Below are 14,676 nucleotides of genomic sequence, written 5' to 3' on the forward strand. Positions count from 1 at the left end.
GGAGCGCAGCATTGTATGGTTGTGAAACATGGACTGCGGGAAAATCAGAAGAGAAAATAATCAAAGTGTTTGAGATGTGGTGCCACAGAAAAACATTGGAAATTAGGTGGATGGATAAGGTAAGGGAGGAGGAAAACAGTGACGAGAAGAGGGGACAGGATGATATGACATATGTTAAGATGTCAGGGAATATCTTCCATGATACAGAGGGAGCTGTAGAATGTAAAAACTGTGGAGGAAAACAGAGATTGGAATATATATCCAGCAAACAATTGAGGACACGGGCCGAACGTGCCACCCTGCGACAAAAAGATTGGCACAGGAGAGGAATTTGTGGCGCATCACATCAAACCAGATGGAAGACTTCTTGCTGCTATTTGTTTTTTTGGACACAATCTGCATTTTCTCTTGCCTGGTCACAGATTAGAGATCACACTGTCACCTTATTTATAAAACACTTTCACGTGATGATCTTTTTGTTTTGTGTGTGTTTGGATCTTACGGGCACTCAACATAGAAGTCATCAGTGCCCATACATCTATCAAAACAAACAAATGTGGAGATAAACTCTAAAATTGTTGCACACTCATGCACTCAAAGTGACTGCATAGTCATTCTATCTTGCACGCATTAAAACAAATTAAAAAGAGGGAAAGTAACTACACATGAAATTAAAACATGTAGAAAACAAAACACAGACAATGTTCACTTTCATACTTATTTAAGTACATATCTCCTGCTCCACAGTGCCAATTAATAGGTAAATGTCTCCGCAGTATCCTTTCTTTCAGGAGTGCTAGTTCTGCAAGGTTCGCAGGAGAGCTTCTGTAAAGTTTGGAAAGTAGGAGACGAGGTACTGGCAGAAGTAATGCTGTGAGTACCAAACGTGAGTCGCGCTTCGGTAGCTCAGTTGGTAGAGCACTTGCCCGCGAAAGGCAAAAGGTCCCGAGTTCGAGTCTCAGTCGGGCACACAGTTTTAATCTGCCAGGAAGTTTTAGACAGCACATCCATTGGCAAATCCAACACAACCTGGTCATCAGAAAATTAAACGCAGTCCAATAAAATGTGGCAAACAATGATCAGCACCCACAAGCAGCACACATTGAAGGGTCCTCTTGCCAGAGTAAGAAGCCATGCATCATAGGGCTGTGGTCTATGCAAAGACGAGTAAGAAGTACTTCATCCCATCAACATGGCTGGAAGGAAGTAAGCCACAGCCGAGTTGTGGCCTTTGCAACATGGAGCTTGTTGTCAGTCACTTCCAGACACTCACCTCCCCATTGATGGATGCCTTTGTACCTAAACAGTGAGGTGACAACATGTAGGGGGATGGCACACTAAACAGCCTGAGGATCACGAATTGCCTCCTTATCTGCTAGATCCACCCTTTCATTCCTTGCAGTACCCATGCACCCTGGTACCCAGCAGAAAGAAATCTCCTTCCCCAGTCATTGTAATTGGTGGAGGGCATCCTGGATATTCTGAGCTACTGTATCTGCTGGGTACTAATGTTGCGGAGAGTGAAGGGTACTAAGAGAATTGGAACAGACAAGATATTTAGAACTGAAAGAACGTCGCATATGCTCCAGCGCCCGCAAGATTGCATACAATTCTGTGTCAAAGACAGTACATTCTTGCGGCAGCTGGACCTTGAGGACACAGCCCAGGAGTATGACAGAGCAAGCAACAGAGTCCCCCTGCTTAGACCCATCCGTAAAGACACCTACATACTTGTGGTGCTCATATAAAATGTCAGAAAATGTCAAATTAAAAACAGAAATGAAGGTGCAATCTCTCCAGTACTGCACTAAATCTAGAATGATTCTGGGCCTCTGCAGTAACTAGGGTGGCAGGCAGTTAAAACCATGGATTTGGGGTTGTACTGGCTCCACACCAAGTGACTCCAACACATACTGCACATGGATCCCGAAAGGTATTGTGGCTCGAGATGGTTGGAGAAAAGGCATTGTATAGGCAGACGAGCAACAGTTTGGTATGCAGGTGAAGTCAGAGCTGCAAGGAACTTACATGCCCGACACACCATGAGGAGCTGCCGTCGTATTGTGATTGGCGGTTCCCCAGCCTCAGCACAGAGATTGGGCATGGAATTGGTCCTACAGGCAACCGTGGCCAGCCGAATCCCCTCATGGTGGATAGCATCAATGATCTTCAAATAAAAAAACCTTGCTGATCCATACACTGTGCACATGTAGTCCAGCTGTGAGAGCACGACAGCCCTTTAAAACTGGAGCAGACATGCCCTGCGGCTAAGGTACATTGTGATGATCAGTGCCTTGAGGGTTCTGGCTTTCAGATCTCTCAGGTGTGGCAATCACGACATTTTGGAGTCAACTGATGCAGTTGTTTGAGAATAAAGTGACTCCAAGTAGTATCTTATGCTTTACTGTGGTTTCAGCTCTCTGAGACTGCAGTTATGTGTGCAAGTTGCGTTTACGTGTGTGTGTGTGTGTGTGTGTGTGTGTGTGTGTGTGTGTGTGTGTGTGTGTCTACTGCCAACAGAGGCCTTAATGGCCGAAAGCTTTAATTGTGTGAATCTTTTTGTTGTGCCTATCACGACTCAGCATCTCCGCTATATGGTGAGTAGCAACTTTCCTTCTCTGGTATTGTTATTGATATCTAAGTATATGCTGATACAGTGATGTTTACATAGGAAAACCTGCTGAATAGCCATCTCTAGCAGAGGTGAGGTTGTCGAGTGTGAACTAAAATGTCCAGAATCCACATTGAAAGCAGCTAAGGAGTTGCCTGGTCTCTGACAACCAGACCACATGACAGTTAACCATTCACTCCAGGGTTTTTCCTACACGCTCATTAAGGCAATACTCCAATAACTACTGGGATATATTTGGTCCTTTTGTGGTCTGAGGAGAGATATCAAAAATGCCTCTCTCCACGAACTGGGAACATTACCTGTCTGCCATATGAGATTAAAGTATTCGAGGAGGATTTCCTTTGATGCCATTGTCAAATACTGAAGCATGCAGCACCGAATTTGACCGTGGATAGGAGCAGTATCACAAGTCTCAGATAGAGCTGATTTCCAATCTCACATGGAGAAATGGTACTTTTAAGTCTCAGAATTGTTGGATCTGAAGTCCAATTTTCCCCCCTCTACAGTCGCACTGTAGCGACGCAACTCCAGATCCTGGCTGGCATTGGCAGTAGTTTTAGCAAAATACCTGGCCAGTGTCTTCAAGTGTTGTTTGGAGACACCTCATTTCAGTACTGCTACTATTAGTAAACGACTGTGTTTACCAGAAATCCTCTGGATGGCTTCCCACACTTTTGTGGAAGAAGTGGAACAGTTTATGGAGTCCAAGAACGCTTGCCATGACCTTTTCTTACTCTCCCTAATGACGCGCTGAGCCTTGGCTGTGGCGACTCAAAAGATCCTGAGGTTTTCTGCTGTTGGCCTGCATTTAAAATGTCAAAGAGTCGCGTGCCTGTCCAGGATTGCTGAATGCGGCACTCATCTGCCCACCAAGGAACATGTTGCCTCCTAAGATGACCGGAAGATGTGAGATGGAGAAGTCAGTGGCATGATGGATCATGCATGTGATGTGGTCCACCCATTCTTGGCCACTGTTGCAATGTTCAAATACAGCCAGCTTGCTGAACAGCATCCAGTTATCCCTGCTGACCATCCACTTTGGTGGCTTCTCTTCAGGTAGTGCTCCGTCCAGTAACTGAATGCGGAGTGGGAAGTGGCCACTCTACTGAAGGTCATCTATGACGTCCCACTGAACACAGACTGCAAGGACTGGAGACCAGAGAGAGAGAGAGAGAGAGAGAGAGATGTCAATGGCCCAGTTGCAGCACAGAAACAAGTGGGAGTTCCAGTGTTTAGGATGCACAGCTCTTGGGATGTCATGAGGGTCTCCAAAACCTGACCCTGAGGGGAAGTAGAGGCCGAGCACCATAAGGCATGGTGAGTATTGAAGTCTCCCAAGAGGAGAAATGGGTGGGTTAGTCATTCCGGATGATCCATGAGACCCTCAGAGTCTACTGCATGAGGAGGAGGTAAATACAGCAAACAATATGTGACCCGCTGACACGTGTAAATTTCATCTGCAACTGCTTGCAGGTCTGTAGAAATGTGGAGAGCAGAGGAGTGGTGTGTGTTATTTACAAACATATCAACGTCACCATTGGCCCTTTCACCAGTCAGATCATCCTTGTGACAGAGTGTATAGCCCCATAGGACGGAGGCATCAAATGCTATAAAATGTGTTTCCTGCAAACAGATGCACACTGGGTCTTCCTGAGCTAGGAGCTTCAGTTCCTCCACATGGGTCCTGAATCCATTAACGTTCCACTGAAGAATGGGAGCCATTTATCAAGGGGGTTGCACTTTCACCCTATCTTTCCACCTGATAAGGGAGCTTAGCATATGAGGTGGCTGAGTATTGAGGCAAGATGATTGCCCCAGTCTGACATCGAGTTCCATTTGCTCTGATGAATAACCAAGAGATACATCAAGGAGGGCAAGTTTGACATCATCGGACAGTTGATTTCCTGTCTCTGTTACAGGATGACACTTTGTCTTGCACTTTTTGCACTGAGTAGGCTTTGGGGCCACAACCACTGTTGCGGTAATATCAGCAGCACTGGATGGAGGACCAGGCTGAACCTTCGGAGGAGCAGGGAGTTCAGAAACAGTGGCAACCACAGCTTGTCTGCAGTCTTGGGCAGAAGTATGGGCTTCAAAATAACTTGGCAGAACAAGTGCACTGGCAGACGCTGGTACTAGTGCTGACACTGGCAACCTCCATTTGTGTAGCAGGATAGGTTTCAGGGATGACTGTTTAATAACAGACGCAAAAGAGGTAGTGAATTTCGGGGGCTGTAAGACCTCATAGATCTTTTTAGCCTCTACTTGCGACATATGTTTAGTTGTTTTTATTTCCTGTATCTTCCTTTCATCAAGAAAGACACTGCACTCCCTACTCTGGACAAGGTGACCCCCAGAGCACTTGACACACATCACAGAAGATGAACAGCTGTAACGCCGGAAATGCATATCCTCCTATTTCCATCTATTGTACTATAAATTTTTTCCTTAGTTTGTTACTTGAAGAGATGACATTTCTGTGTCTTTATATAATGTAATTGTTTTACAATTTGTGTGATATATATATATATATATATATATATATATATATATATATATATGTGTGGATGGATATGTGTGTGTGTGCGAGTGTATACCCGTCCTTTTTTCCCCCTAAGGTAAGTCTTTCCGCTCCCGGGATTGGAATGAATCCTTACCCTCTCCCTTAAAACCCACATCCTTTCGTCTTTCCCTCTCCTTCCCTCTTTCCTGATGAGGCAACAGTTTGTTGCGAAAGCTTGAATTTTGTGTGTATGTTTGTGTTCGTTTGTGTGTCTGTCGACCTGCCAGCACTTTCATTTGGTAAGTCACATCATCTTTGTTTTTAGATATATATTTCCTACGTGGAATGTTTCCCTCTATTATAACTATATATATATATATATATATATATATATATATATATATATATATATATATATATATATATATATATAAAACAAAGATGAGGTGACTTACCGAACAAAAGCGCTGGCAGGTCGATAGACACACAAACAAACACAAACATACACACAAAATTCAAGCTTTCGCAACAAACTGTTGCCTCATCAGGAAAGAGGGAAGGAGAGGGGAAGACGAAAGGAAGTGGGTTTTAAGGAAGAGGGTAAGGAGTCATTCCAATCCCGGGAGCGGAAAGACTTACCTTAGGGGGAAAAAAGGACAGGTATACACTCGCACACACGCACATATCCATCCACACATACAGACACAAGCAGACATATTTAAGGACCTTGGTTTTATTAATTCTTTTGCTAAATTAAATCAGAGTGTAGCGAAATTAATTACTTCTGACAAACATTCAGTTTTCACACAAAATGTGTCAACCTTCAGTTGCCATGTTTTTAGTGCTAATTATATGTGCATTAACCTTTCTTTTTCAGTTATTATAGTAGTTGTCCATAGGACTGGCGACCGTAATTTTCCCAAATCTCAAATATCTAATTAATGCCAGTTAATTGTTAATGCCCCCCCATGAACCATGGACCTTGCCGTTGGTGGGGAGGCTTGCGTGCCTCAGCGATACAGATAGCCGTACCGTAGGTGCAACCACAACGGAGGGGTATCTGTTGAGAGGCCAGACAAACGTGTGGTTCCTGAAGAGGGGCAGCAGCCTTTTCAGTAGTTGCAAGGGCAACAGTCTGGATGATTGACTGATCTGGCCTTGTAACAATAACCAAAACGGCCTTGCTGTGCTGGTACTGCGAACGGCTGAAAGCAAGGGGAAACTACAGCCGTAATTTTTCCCGAGGGCATGCAGCTTTACTGTATGATTACATGATGATGACGTCCTCTTGGGTAAAATATTCCGGAGGTAAAATAGTTCCCCATTCGGATCTCCGGGCGGGGACTACTCAAGAGGATGTCGTTATCAGGAGAAAGAAAACTGGCGTTCTACGGATCGGAGCGTGGAATGTCAGATCCCTTAATCGGGCAGGTAGGTTAGAAAATTTAAAAAGGGAAATGGATAGGTTGAAGTTAGATATAGCGGGAATTAGTGAAGTTCGGTGGCAGGAGGAACAAGACTTCTGGTCAGGTGACTACAGGGTTATAAATACAAAATCAAATAGGGGTAATGCAGCAGTAGGTTTAATAATGAATAGGAAAATAGGAATGCGGGTAAGCTACTACAAACAGCATAGTGAACGCATTATTGTGGCCAAGATAGATACGAAGCCCACACCTACTACAGTAGTACAAGTTTATATGCCAACTAGTTCTGCAGATGACGAAGAAATTGAAGAAATGTATGATGAAATAAAAGAAATTATTCAGATTGTGAAGGGAGACGAAAATTTAATAGTCATGGGTGACTGGAATTCGAGTGTAGGAAAAGGGAGAGAAGGAAACATAGTAGGTGAATATGGATTGGGGGACAGAAATGAAAGAGGAAGCCGCCTTGTAGAATTTTGCACAGAGCACAACATAATCATAACTAACACTTGGTTTAAGAATCATGAAAGAAGGTTGTATACATGGAAGAACCCTGGAGATACTAAAAGGTATCAGATAGATTATATAATGGTAAGACAGAGATTTAGGAACCAGGTTTTAAATTGTAAGACATTTCCAGGGGCAGATGTGGACTCTGACCACAATCTATTGGTTATGACCTGTAGATTAAAACTGAAGAAACTGCAAAAAGGTGGGAATTTAAGGAGATGGGACCTGGATAAACTAAAAGAACCAGAGGTTGTACAGAGATTCAGGGAGAGCATAAGGGAGCAATTGACAGGAATGGGGGAAAGAAATACAGTACAAGAAGAATGGGTAGCTTTGAGGGATGAAGTAGTGAAGGCAGCAGAGGATCAAGTAGGTAAAAAGACGAGGGCTAGTAGAAATCCTTGGGTAACAGAAGAAATATTGAATTTAATTGATGAAAGGAGAAAATATAAAAATGCAGTAAGTGAAACAGGCAAAAAGGAATACAAACGTCTCAAAAATGAGATCGACAGGAAGTGCAAAATGGCTAAGCAGGGATGGCTAGAGGACAAATGTAAGGATGTAGAAGCCTATCTCACTAGGGGTAAGATAGATACCGCCTACAGGAAAATTAAAGAGACCTTTGGAGATAAGAGAACAACTTGTATGAATATCAAGAGCTCAGATGGAAACCCAGTTCTAAGCAAAGAAGGGAAAGCAGAAAGGTGGAAAGAGTATATAGAGGGTCTATAGAAGGGCGATGTACTTGAGGACAATATTATGGAAATGGAAGAGGATGTAGATGAAGATGAAATGGGAGATATGATACTGCGTGAAGAGTTTGACAGAGCACTGAAAGACCTGAGTCGAAACAAGGCCCCCGGAGTAGACAATATTCCATTGGAACTACTGACGGCCTCGGGAGAGCCAGTCCTGACAAAACTCTACCATCTGGTGAGCAAGATGTATGAAACAGGCGAAATACCCTCAGACTTCAAGAAGAATATAATAATTCCAATCCCAAAGAAAGCAGGTGTTGACAGATGTGAAAATTACCGAACTATCAGCTTAATAAGTCACAGCTGCAAAATACTAACACGAATTCTTTACAGACGAATGGAAAAACTAGTAGAAGCCAACCTCGGGGAAGATCAGTTTGGATTCCGTAGAAACACTGGAACACGTGAGGCAATACTGACCTTACGACTTATCTTAGAAGAAAGATTAAGGAAAGGCAAACCTACGTTTCTAGCATTTGTAGACTTAGAGAAAGCTTTTGACAATGTTGACTGGAATACTCTCTTTCAAATTCTAAAGGTGGCAGGGGTAAAATACAGGGAGCGAAAGGCTATTTACAATTTGTACAGAAACCAGATGGCAGTTATAAGAGTGGAGGGACATGAAAGGGAAGCAGTGGTTGGGAAGGGAGTAAGACAGGGTTGTAGCCTCTCCCCGATGTTGTTCAATCTGTATATTGAGCAAGCGGTAAAGGAAACAAAAGAACAATTAGGAGTAGGTATTAAAATTCATGGAGAAGAAATAAAAACTTTGAGGTTCGCCGATGACATTGTAATTCTGTCAGAGACAGCAAAGGACTTGGAAGAGCAGTTGAACGGAATGGACAGTGTCTTGAAAGGAGGGTATAAGATGAACATCAACAAAAGCAAAAAGAGGATAATGGAATGTAGTCGAATTAAGTCGGGTGATGCTGAGGGAATTAGATTAGGAAATGAGAAAGTAGTAAAGGAGTTTTGCTATTTGGGGAGCAAAATAACTGATGATGGTCGAAGTAGAGAGGATATAAAATGTAGGCTGGCTATGGCAAGGAAAGCGTTTCTGAAGAAGAGAAATTTGTTAACATCCAGTATTGATTTAAGTGTCAGGAAGACATTTCTGAAAGCATTCGTATGGAGTGTAGCCATGTATGGAAGTGAAACATGGACGATAAATAGTTTGGACAAGAAGAGAATAGAAGCTTTCGAAATGTGGTGCTACAGAAGAATGATGAAGATTAGATGGGTAGATCACATAACTAATGAGGAAGTATTGAATAGGATTGGGGAGAAGAGAAGTTTGTGGCACAACTTGACCGGAAGAAGGGATCGATTGGTAGGACATGTTCTGAGGCATCAAGGGATCACCAATTTAGTATTGGAGGGCAGCGTGGAGGGTAAAAATCGTAGAGGGAGACCAAGAGATGAATACACTAAGCAGATTCAGAAGGATGTAGGTTGCAGTAGGTACTGGGAGATGAAAAAGCTTGCACAGGATAGAGTAGCATGGAGAGCTGCATCAAACCAGTCTCAGGACTGAAGACCACAACAACAACAACAACAACAACAATTGTTAATGTAACGACCGCACATTTACTTTCTTCATTAACTGTACCCTTTTTCAAAATAAATTTCCACCAATTTCATTTGCATTTTTCCTTTCATTTAGATGTAACCCTTTCCTCCCTCTTTACTGACTGATTAACTTCGGTGACAATTGCTTGTCCCAAATTTCCATTAGGTACACGCAGTTTAATTTTTCACTGTCATTAAGGTCGATAAGTGAGGGGGAGGTTACACAGCCAACTCCTTCATGGGCGGCCTTCCCACATTTGCCACACGTGGCTTCTCCCTTACATATGAAAATAGTGTGCCCAAAGTGCTGGCACTTAAAACAGTGCATCAGGTTTGAGAAATAAGGCCGTATTCTAAGACATAGGAAGCCAGCCTTAACGTGCCCTGGAAGTTTCATGCTGCTGAACATCGGTATAAATGAGTCTGATTTCACTAGACTGCCATGCACTCTTTTTATAATGTTCTGCACATCAATAATGCCTTACCGGAACCATTCAGCTTTCAGTTCTTCTGAGGGAATGTCAACCAGGTTTCTGCAAGACACAACATCTTTGCTGTAGTTCAAGGTGGTGTACAGTTCAGTTTCAATTGCATACTCCCTGAGGCATTGAACTTGTTGAACATTCTTTACTTGTTGGTAATTGGGTGTTGACCAACATAGTCCCGTTTCGCAATCGCTTGACAGATTTTGATGTTCCAGCAATGCCTTCCAATCTTTTTTGTACTTAAAAATGGTAGAAGTTTTTGAAAACTGCCCTTTTTTCTTTTAACTATTAGAAACATATTCTGAGAAACAGCATGTGTTCTGTTACAAATGACAGAGTCAGGAGGACTCTTATTTGGTTGGGTGTTGTTACCTATTGTTACCTACCAACGGCCCATCCATTCCGCTGGGAGATGAAAGAGAAGACTTTGAAGGATCCGTCTTGATCCCATGAGCAGCCAGGGATCTAAAAGTCCACCTACTCGGAGCCCCATGTGCTTAGGTAAGCCTTATACAACTGAGGCATGGCAGGTTCCACAGAGGTTGCCCGCTAATAATTGTTCCAACTCAACAGTGCACAGCACACCTTGATATCAAGGGTTTTATTTTTTATTTTTATAGAGGTTTTTACCACCCTCGTGATCTAGCTAGTTATGCCAAGATCCCCATTCCCGTTCCACTGTTGCACCATACAGCGGTGGTCGCTGAAGCAAGCCCAGAGCTTACGGTAACATGGGACTGGCGGTACTTACCAGCTCCCCGCCCAGTAACCACGGGGTTGCCAAGCCCATACTCAGCAAACGAATGCTGAGCCCCTGAGGGTGATCTTTTTGTTTTGTAGTTTAGGGAAGACGCAAGCAAATTTTCTTTTTACACTTCAGAGATGATGATAACTTCAGAATGAATGGTGAACAGTTGTGAACGTTTGCAAAAAAATACTCAGGACACACTTGCTACTAGTCAATACTCATTACATATTCTAACTTTCTTTTAACTGGTACTGCATTGGTACTTCAGCCTTTAAAGTGGGAGCAGGATGTGAGTCCAGTTTGTAAAGTTTTTTTTTGTTTCTGGGCGAGGTGGGGTGTAGGAGGAGGCTGGGAGAGGCATCTGTCCCTTCTGCCTCTCACAGAGTACACCCTCAATCTTGTGCCCACAGCCCAAGGAATAGGGAGGGCAAGGTTTACAGTCTACCAGTAAACCACCATGCCCATTCTTTCAAACTTTTTTTTTGGTCAGCAAGAAAAAGTTTCATAAATGCTTCAAATTTTGTGCAAAGTTTTTTTTGGAAGTCACTAAGTGCTCTCATTCTCAAATACTGGATGAATATAATCTGGGTAATTTGCATGTCATGAGTTACACAGACTCAAAACACATACACCGTTTCTGCTTTAATACTTGACTTACTGTGTTAAATCTTTAAAGTAAAATTAAAGCTCTTAATGAGTAGATTATGACAGCATTTAAATTCAGCAATACTGTATGAAATACTAAAAAATCAAATTTTTGTTGCCTCTGCAAGACATTACACAGGCAACCTGCAACTGGGCCTCAAGTTAGCCATTTAGTAGTATACATTAAACTTTGCCTTCAGAAATTAGAAACAACACACAAAGGTAGCATATACATCAGAAGGAACAGCACAAAATGGTAATGTGTTCCTCAGTGGATACTTACTTCACAGAAGCAGTTCTGCTGACAATGGTGCTGTACGGATGGAAGGGCGACTTCGCAAGTGCCTGCACGAGGTTCGGTCGGTACATCGGGTCAACCATCCACAGGGAACCTTTACCCAAATTCTGCTGAAAGCCAGAAGCACAATGTCAAAGAAATCTCAGTATGCTCACCGATGGTGGAAACAATCCATATCACTGTTCCCCGGCTACCAAAACCAATACCAAAAGTTATTTTTTTATTAAGACTAAATAAATAACTAGTATAATTAATAGCTGGAAACTTTTCTGTTCTAGATCATTTTAATTCTCACTGAACACTTGTTAAATAGTGGATAAAAAAAAGAGTTGACAAACAAATTCTTATGACAAGCAAGGCATACACAATGGAAACGGAGCAAGAAATAACTGCCCTTTTAGTCACAGACAGGCTAACCGAGCCTGGACAACCGACGTGTCATCCTCAGCTGACGGTGTCACGGAGATGCAGTACGGCCTGGGGTCATGCACTGCTCTCCCAGCTGTAGTCAGGTCAGCAGACTTGGAGCCGGTACTTCTCAATCGAGTAGCTCCTCCACTGGCATCACGGGGCTAAGTGCATGCTGCAATAGTCCTCCCACAAAGGGAAAATCCCCAGCAGTACTGGAAATCGAACCCAGGTCCCTAGCATGGCAGTCAGCCATGTTCCCCATTCAGCTGTGGAGGCGGGACTGAACACGACAACAGCACAGTGAATTAAAAATCCAGCTCTGCTATAACGTCCTTTACCAATAATGCTACCAGTTTTGGAAGATTATTTACCTTTTTTCAGTCATTTCAGTGTGGACAAAACAAATACATGCCGAAGATAAAGAAACCAGCTTGCAATTTTACATGGCCCACGGCAAAAGGCATTACCTTCTAAATTACTGCACCTCAAAATCACTGCGCCGATATTTCAAAGTAACTAGGACACTCTGTACCTATAGCCCATTCACTGAGAATGGAGCACAGCACACGCAAACTAAAAACTCTACATGCCGCACTGTTGGCTGACACTCTTGACACTAAGCTTTCTGGTTATTGGGGAAAGGGGGGGATTAACAGAGAGTGTACTTTATACTCAGAATTTTGGAGCACATTCTCAGGTTTGCAGAAATAAAGTGAGACAGAGAATACACTTCGGTTGAGTAAATTGGTGGAGGGAAGTTACTCAATGTGAATGGTCTCTAATTTCATATACACAAATCTAGATAAGTTTTTCACAAGTGGAAAACATGCTCAGTTTTTTTTTTTTTTTAAATGAGCTCTGTAGCATAGCTGGGCAAGTTCTGTTGCAGCTAAGTTTTATCGAGGTTTTTTAAATAAAATGGTAGAATTGATGTTACTTGAAAGAAAAGAGAGAGAGAGAGAGAGAGAGAGAGAGAGAGAGAGAGAGAGAGAGAGAGAGAAGTGATGTAACCTGAAGAAATGCTGATGAGAAAAACTGTAGAAGTTTATACAGTTTAATAATAATAATAATAATAATAATAATAACAAAAATAAGTAGGCGGATAGGTAAAATGAATAACCAGTTTATCATACAGCTAGTATTGCTGTTTTTGGTAAAGAAACCACATGGTCAACTGCTGAAGTACTTGATGCACGAGTAGACCATTACGCGTCATTTTGAACCTAAACTTTCTTGTGTTAGGAAACCCTAAAACATTTCCAGTTTGGCGTAGACTTTGTTCACATAATGTGTTTTCCTAACTTTTTTGGTAATAAAGTTTCCACATACACAGAAAATTCAGAAGCATAATCAGAAAACGCATTTTCACCAACTGTCTGTTGTCGCATGTAAAACCAAAATAGAAATGTAGTGTGACTGTTTCAGAACACACTGATGCTGGTTCCATACTTTAACACTGACTAGTTCCATTGTTTGAGCAAGCTGAACGAAAAGTACAATCACGCAAGTGTTCTGTGCTGGAGACGATGGACGAAGCAAACTGAGAAAATTCTCAAGAAGGAGGAGAGTTTGTGAGAAAGAACTCTCCCGTCAGATAAGGTCCTCTGAATTTTTTATTCGCATCAAATTGAGAACTTTCTCAGAGAACAGTCTTTTGCTCTGAGAATCTTCTCCAGAGAATGATCTCTCTCTCTCTCTCTCTCTCTCTCTCTCTCTCTCTCTCTCTCTCTCTTTCTCTTTTTTATACATACAACCCATTATGTAACACTGACATGCTACATCTGACTTGCAGCAGCTTATGAGGTAATAGCTTGTGTTACAATCCACATAAAATTGAAGGTTGGTGGCTTATCCTTTGCCATGAGTTCGTAATTGTCCACATTAAAATGGCTGAACATGATTAATCATCCTAAACAGGTGGCTTCATTAATAAAGCTGCAATTGATAACTGCCATGGGCAAGTCACAAGCGGACAAGCTTAGAATGATAGGAGTCTCTACAAGGGATACGACCAAATTTTCTGACCTCGACAACTCTTATCAGTTCGGGAAGGCAGAGAGACAAGCAGAAGTCTTTCTGCACATGCCAGTGGTATTTTCTGCCCAGATGAGGTTGTCATACAAAGTTACACCCAAGTTCTTCACCTTTTTTTGATACAGTATTGGAATACCCAGGAAGCAAATGTTCACATAATTAAGAACAAATTAATTTCCTATTTTATAATGAAATACTGAAATTATTTCAGTTTTCTTTGCATCTGGATTTGTCCCAGGTTTAATACCAAAGACATATCACCATTTGTCTGGACAATGATGGTACTGATATCTTTACATCTGAGACTGCAGTTGAGCCAGAAGTCATTAACACAGAAACAATATTTACAGGAGGATAGAACTGATGTCACTGATATACAAGGAGAGTAACAGTGGGACAAGAACTAACTCCTGCAGAACTCCTGAGAGAACTTGCTTCCTGGATGACTTTTCCATTTTCACAGACAAGGTACTGTAGCCTGTGTCTAAGGCAGCGCTCTGGCTCCTCCTGTGTACCGTCTGAAAATTACAGCTGTCACATTTTAAGAATCATTCTGCTATTTCTCCAGAATACTTTGTTTTTGCGGGGGGAGGAGGGGGGGGGGGGGGGGGCAGGGGTGGTTGGGGGGAGAGGGGTGATGAAAATCTGATCATCAC

The 14,676-nt window shown here is 42.4% G+C and overlaps 1 protein-coding gene across 1 annotated transcript in view; it reads right to left on the reverse strand.

Moving 5' to 3' along the window:
* Nucleotides 1–14,676, reverse strand: part of LOC126424886 (hepatocyte nuclear factor 3-alpha-like) — a 433,342-nt gene that overhangs the window by 27,238 nt on the left and 391,428 nt on the right. Inside the window, exon 5 of the mRNA XM_050087719.1 lies at nt 11,561–11,685. Coding sequence (XP_049943676.1) covers nt 11,561–11,685 — 125 coding nt within the window. The remainder of the gene's footprint in view (nt 1–11,560; nt 11,686–14,676) is intronic.

Source organism: Schistocerca serialis, chromosome 10 (assembly GCF_023864345.2).
Source record: "Schistocerca serialis cubense isolate TAMUIC-IGC-003099 chromosome 10, iqSchSeri2.2, whole genome shotgun sequence".
NCBI classification, from domain to species: domain Eukaryota; kingdom Metazoa; phylum Arthropoda; class Insecta; order Orthoptera; family Acrididae; genus Schistocerca; species Schistocerca serialis.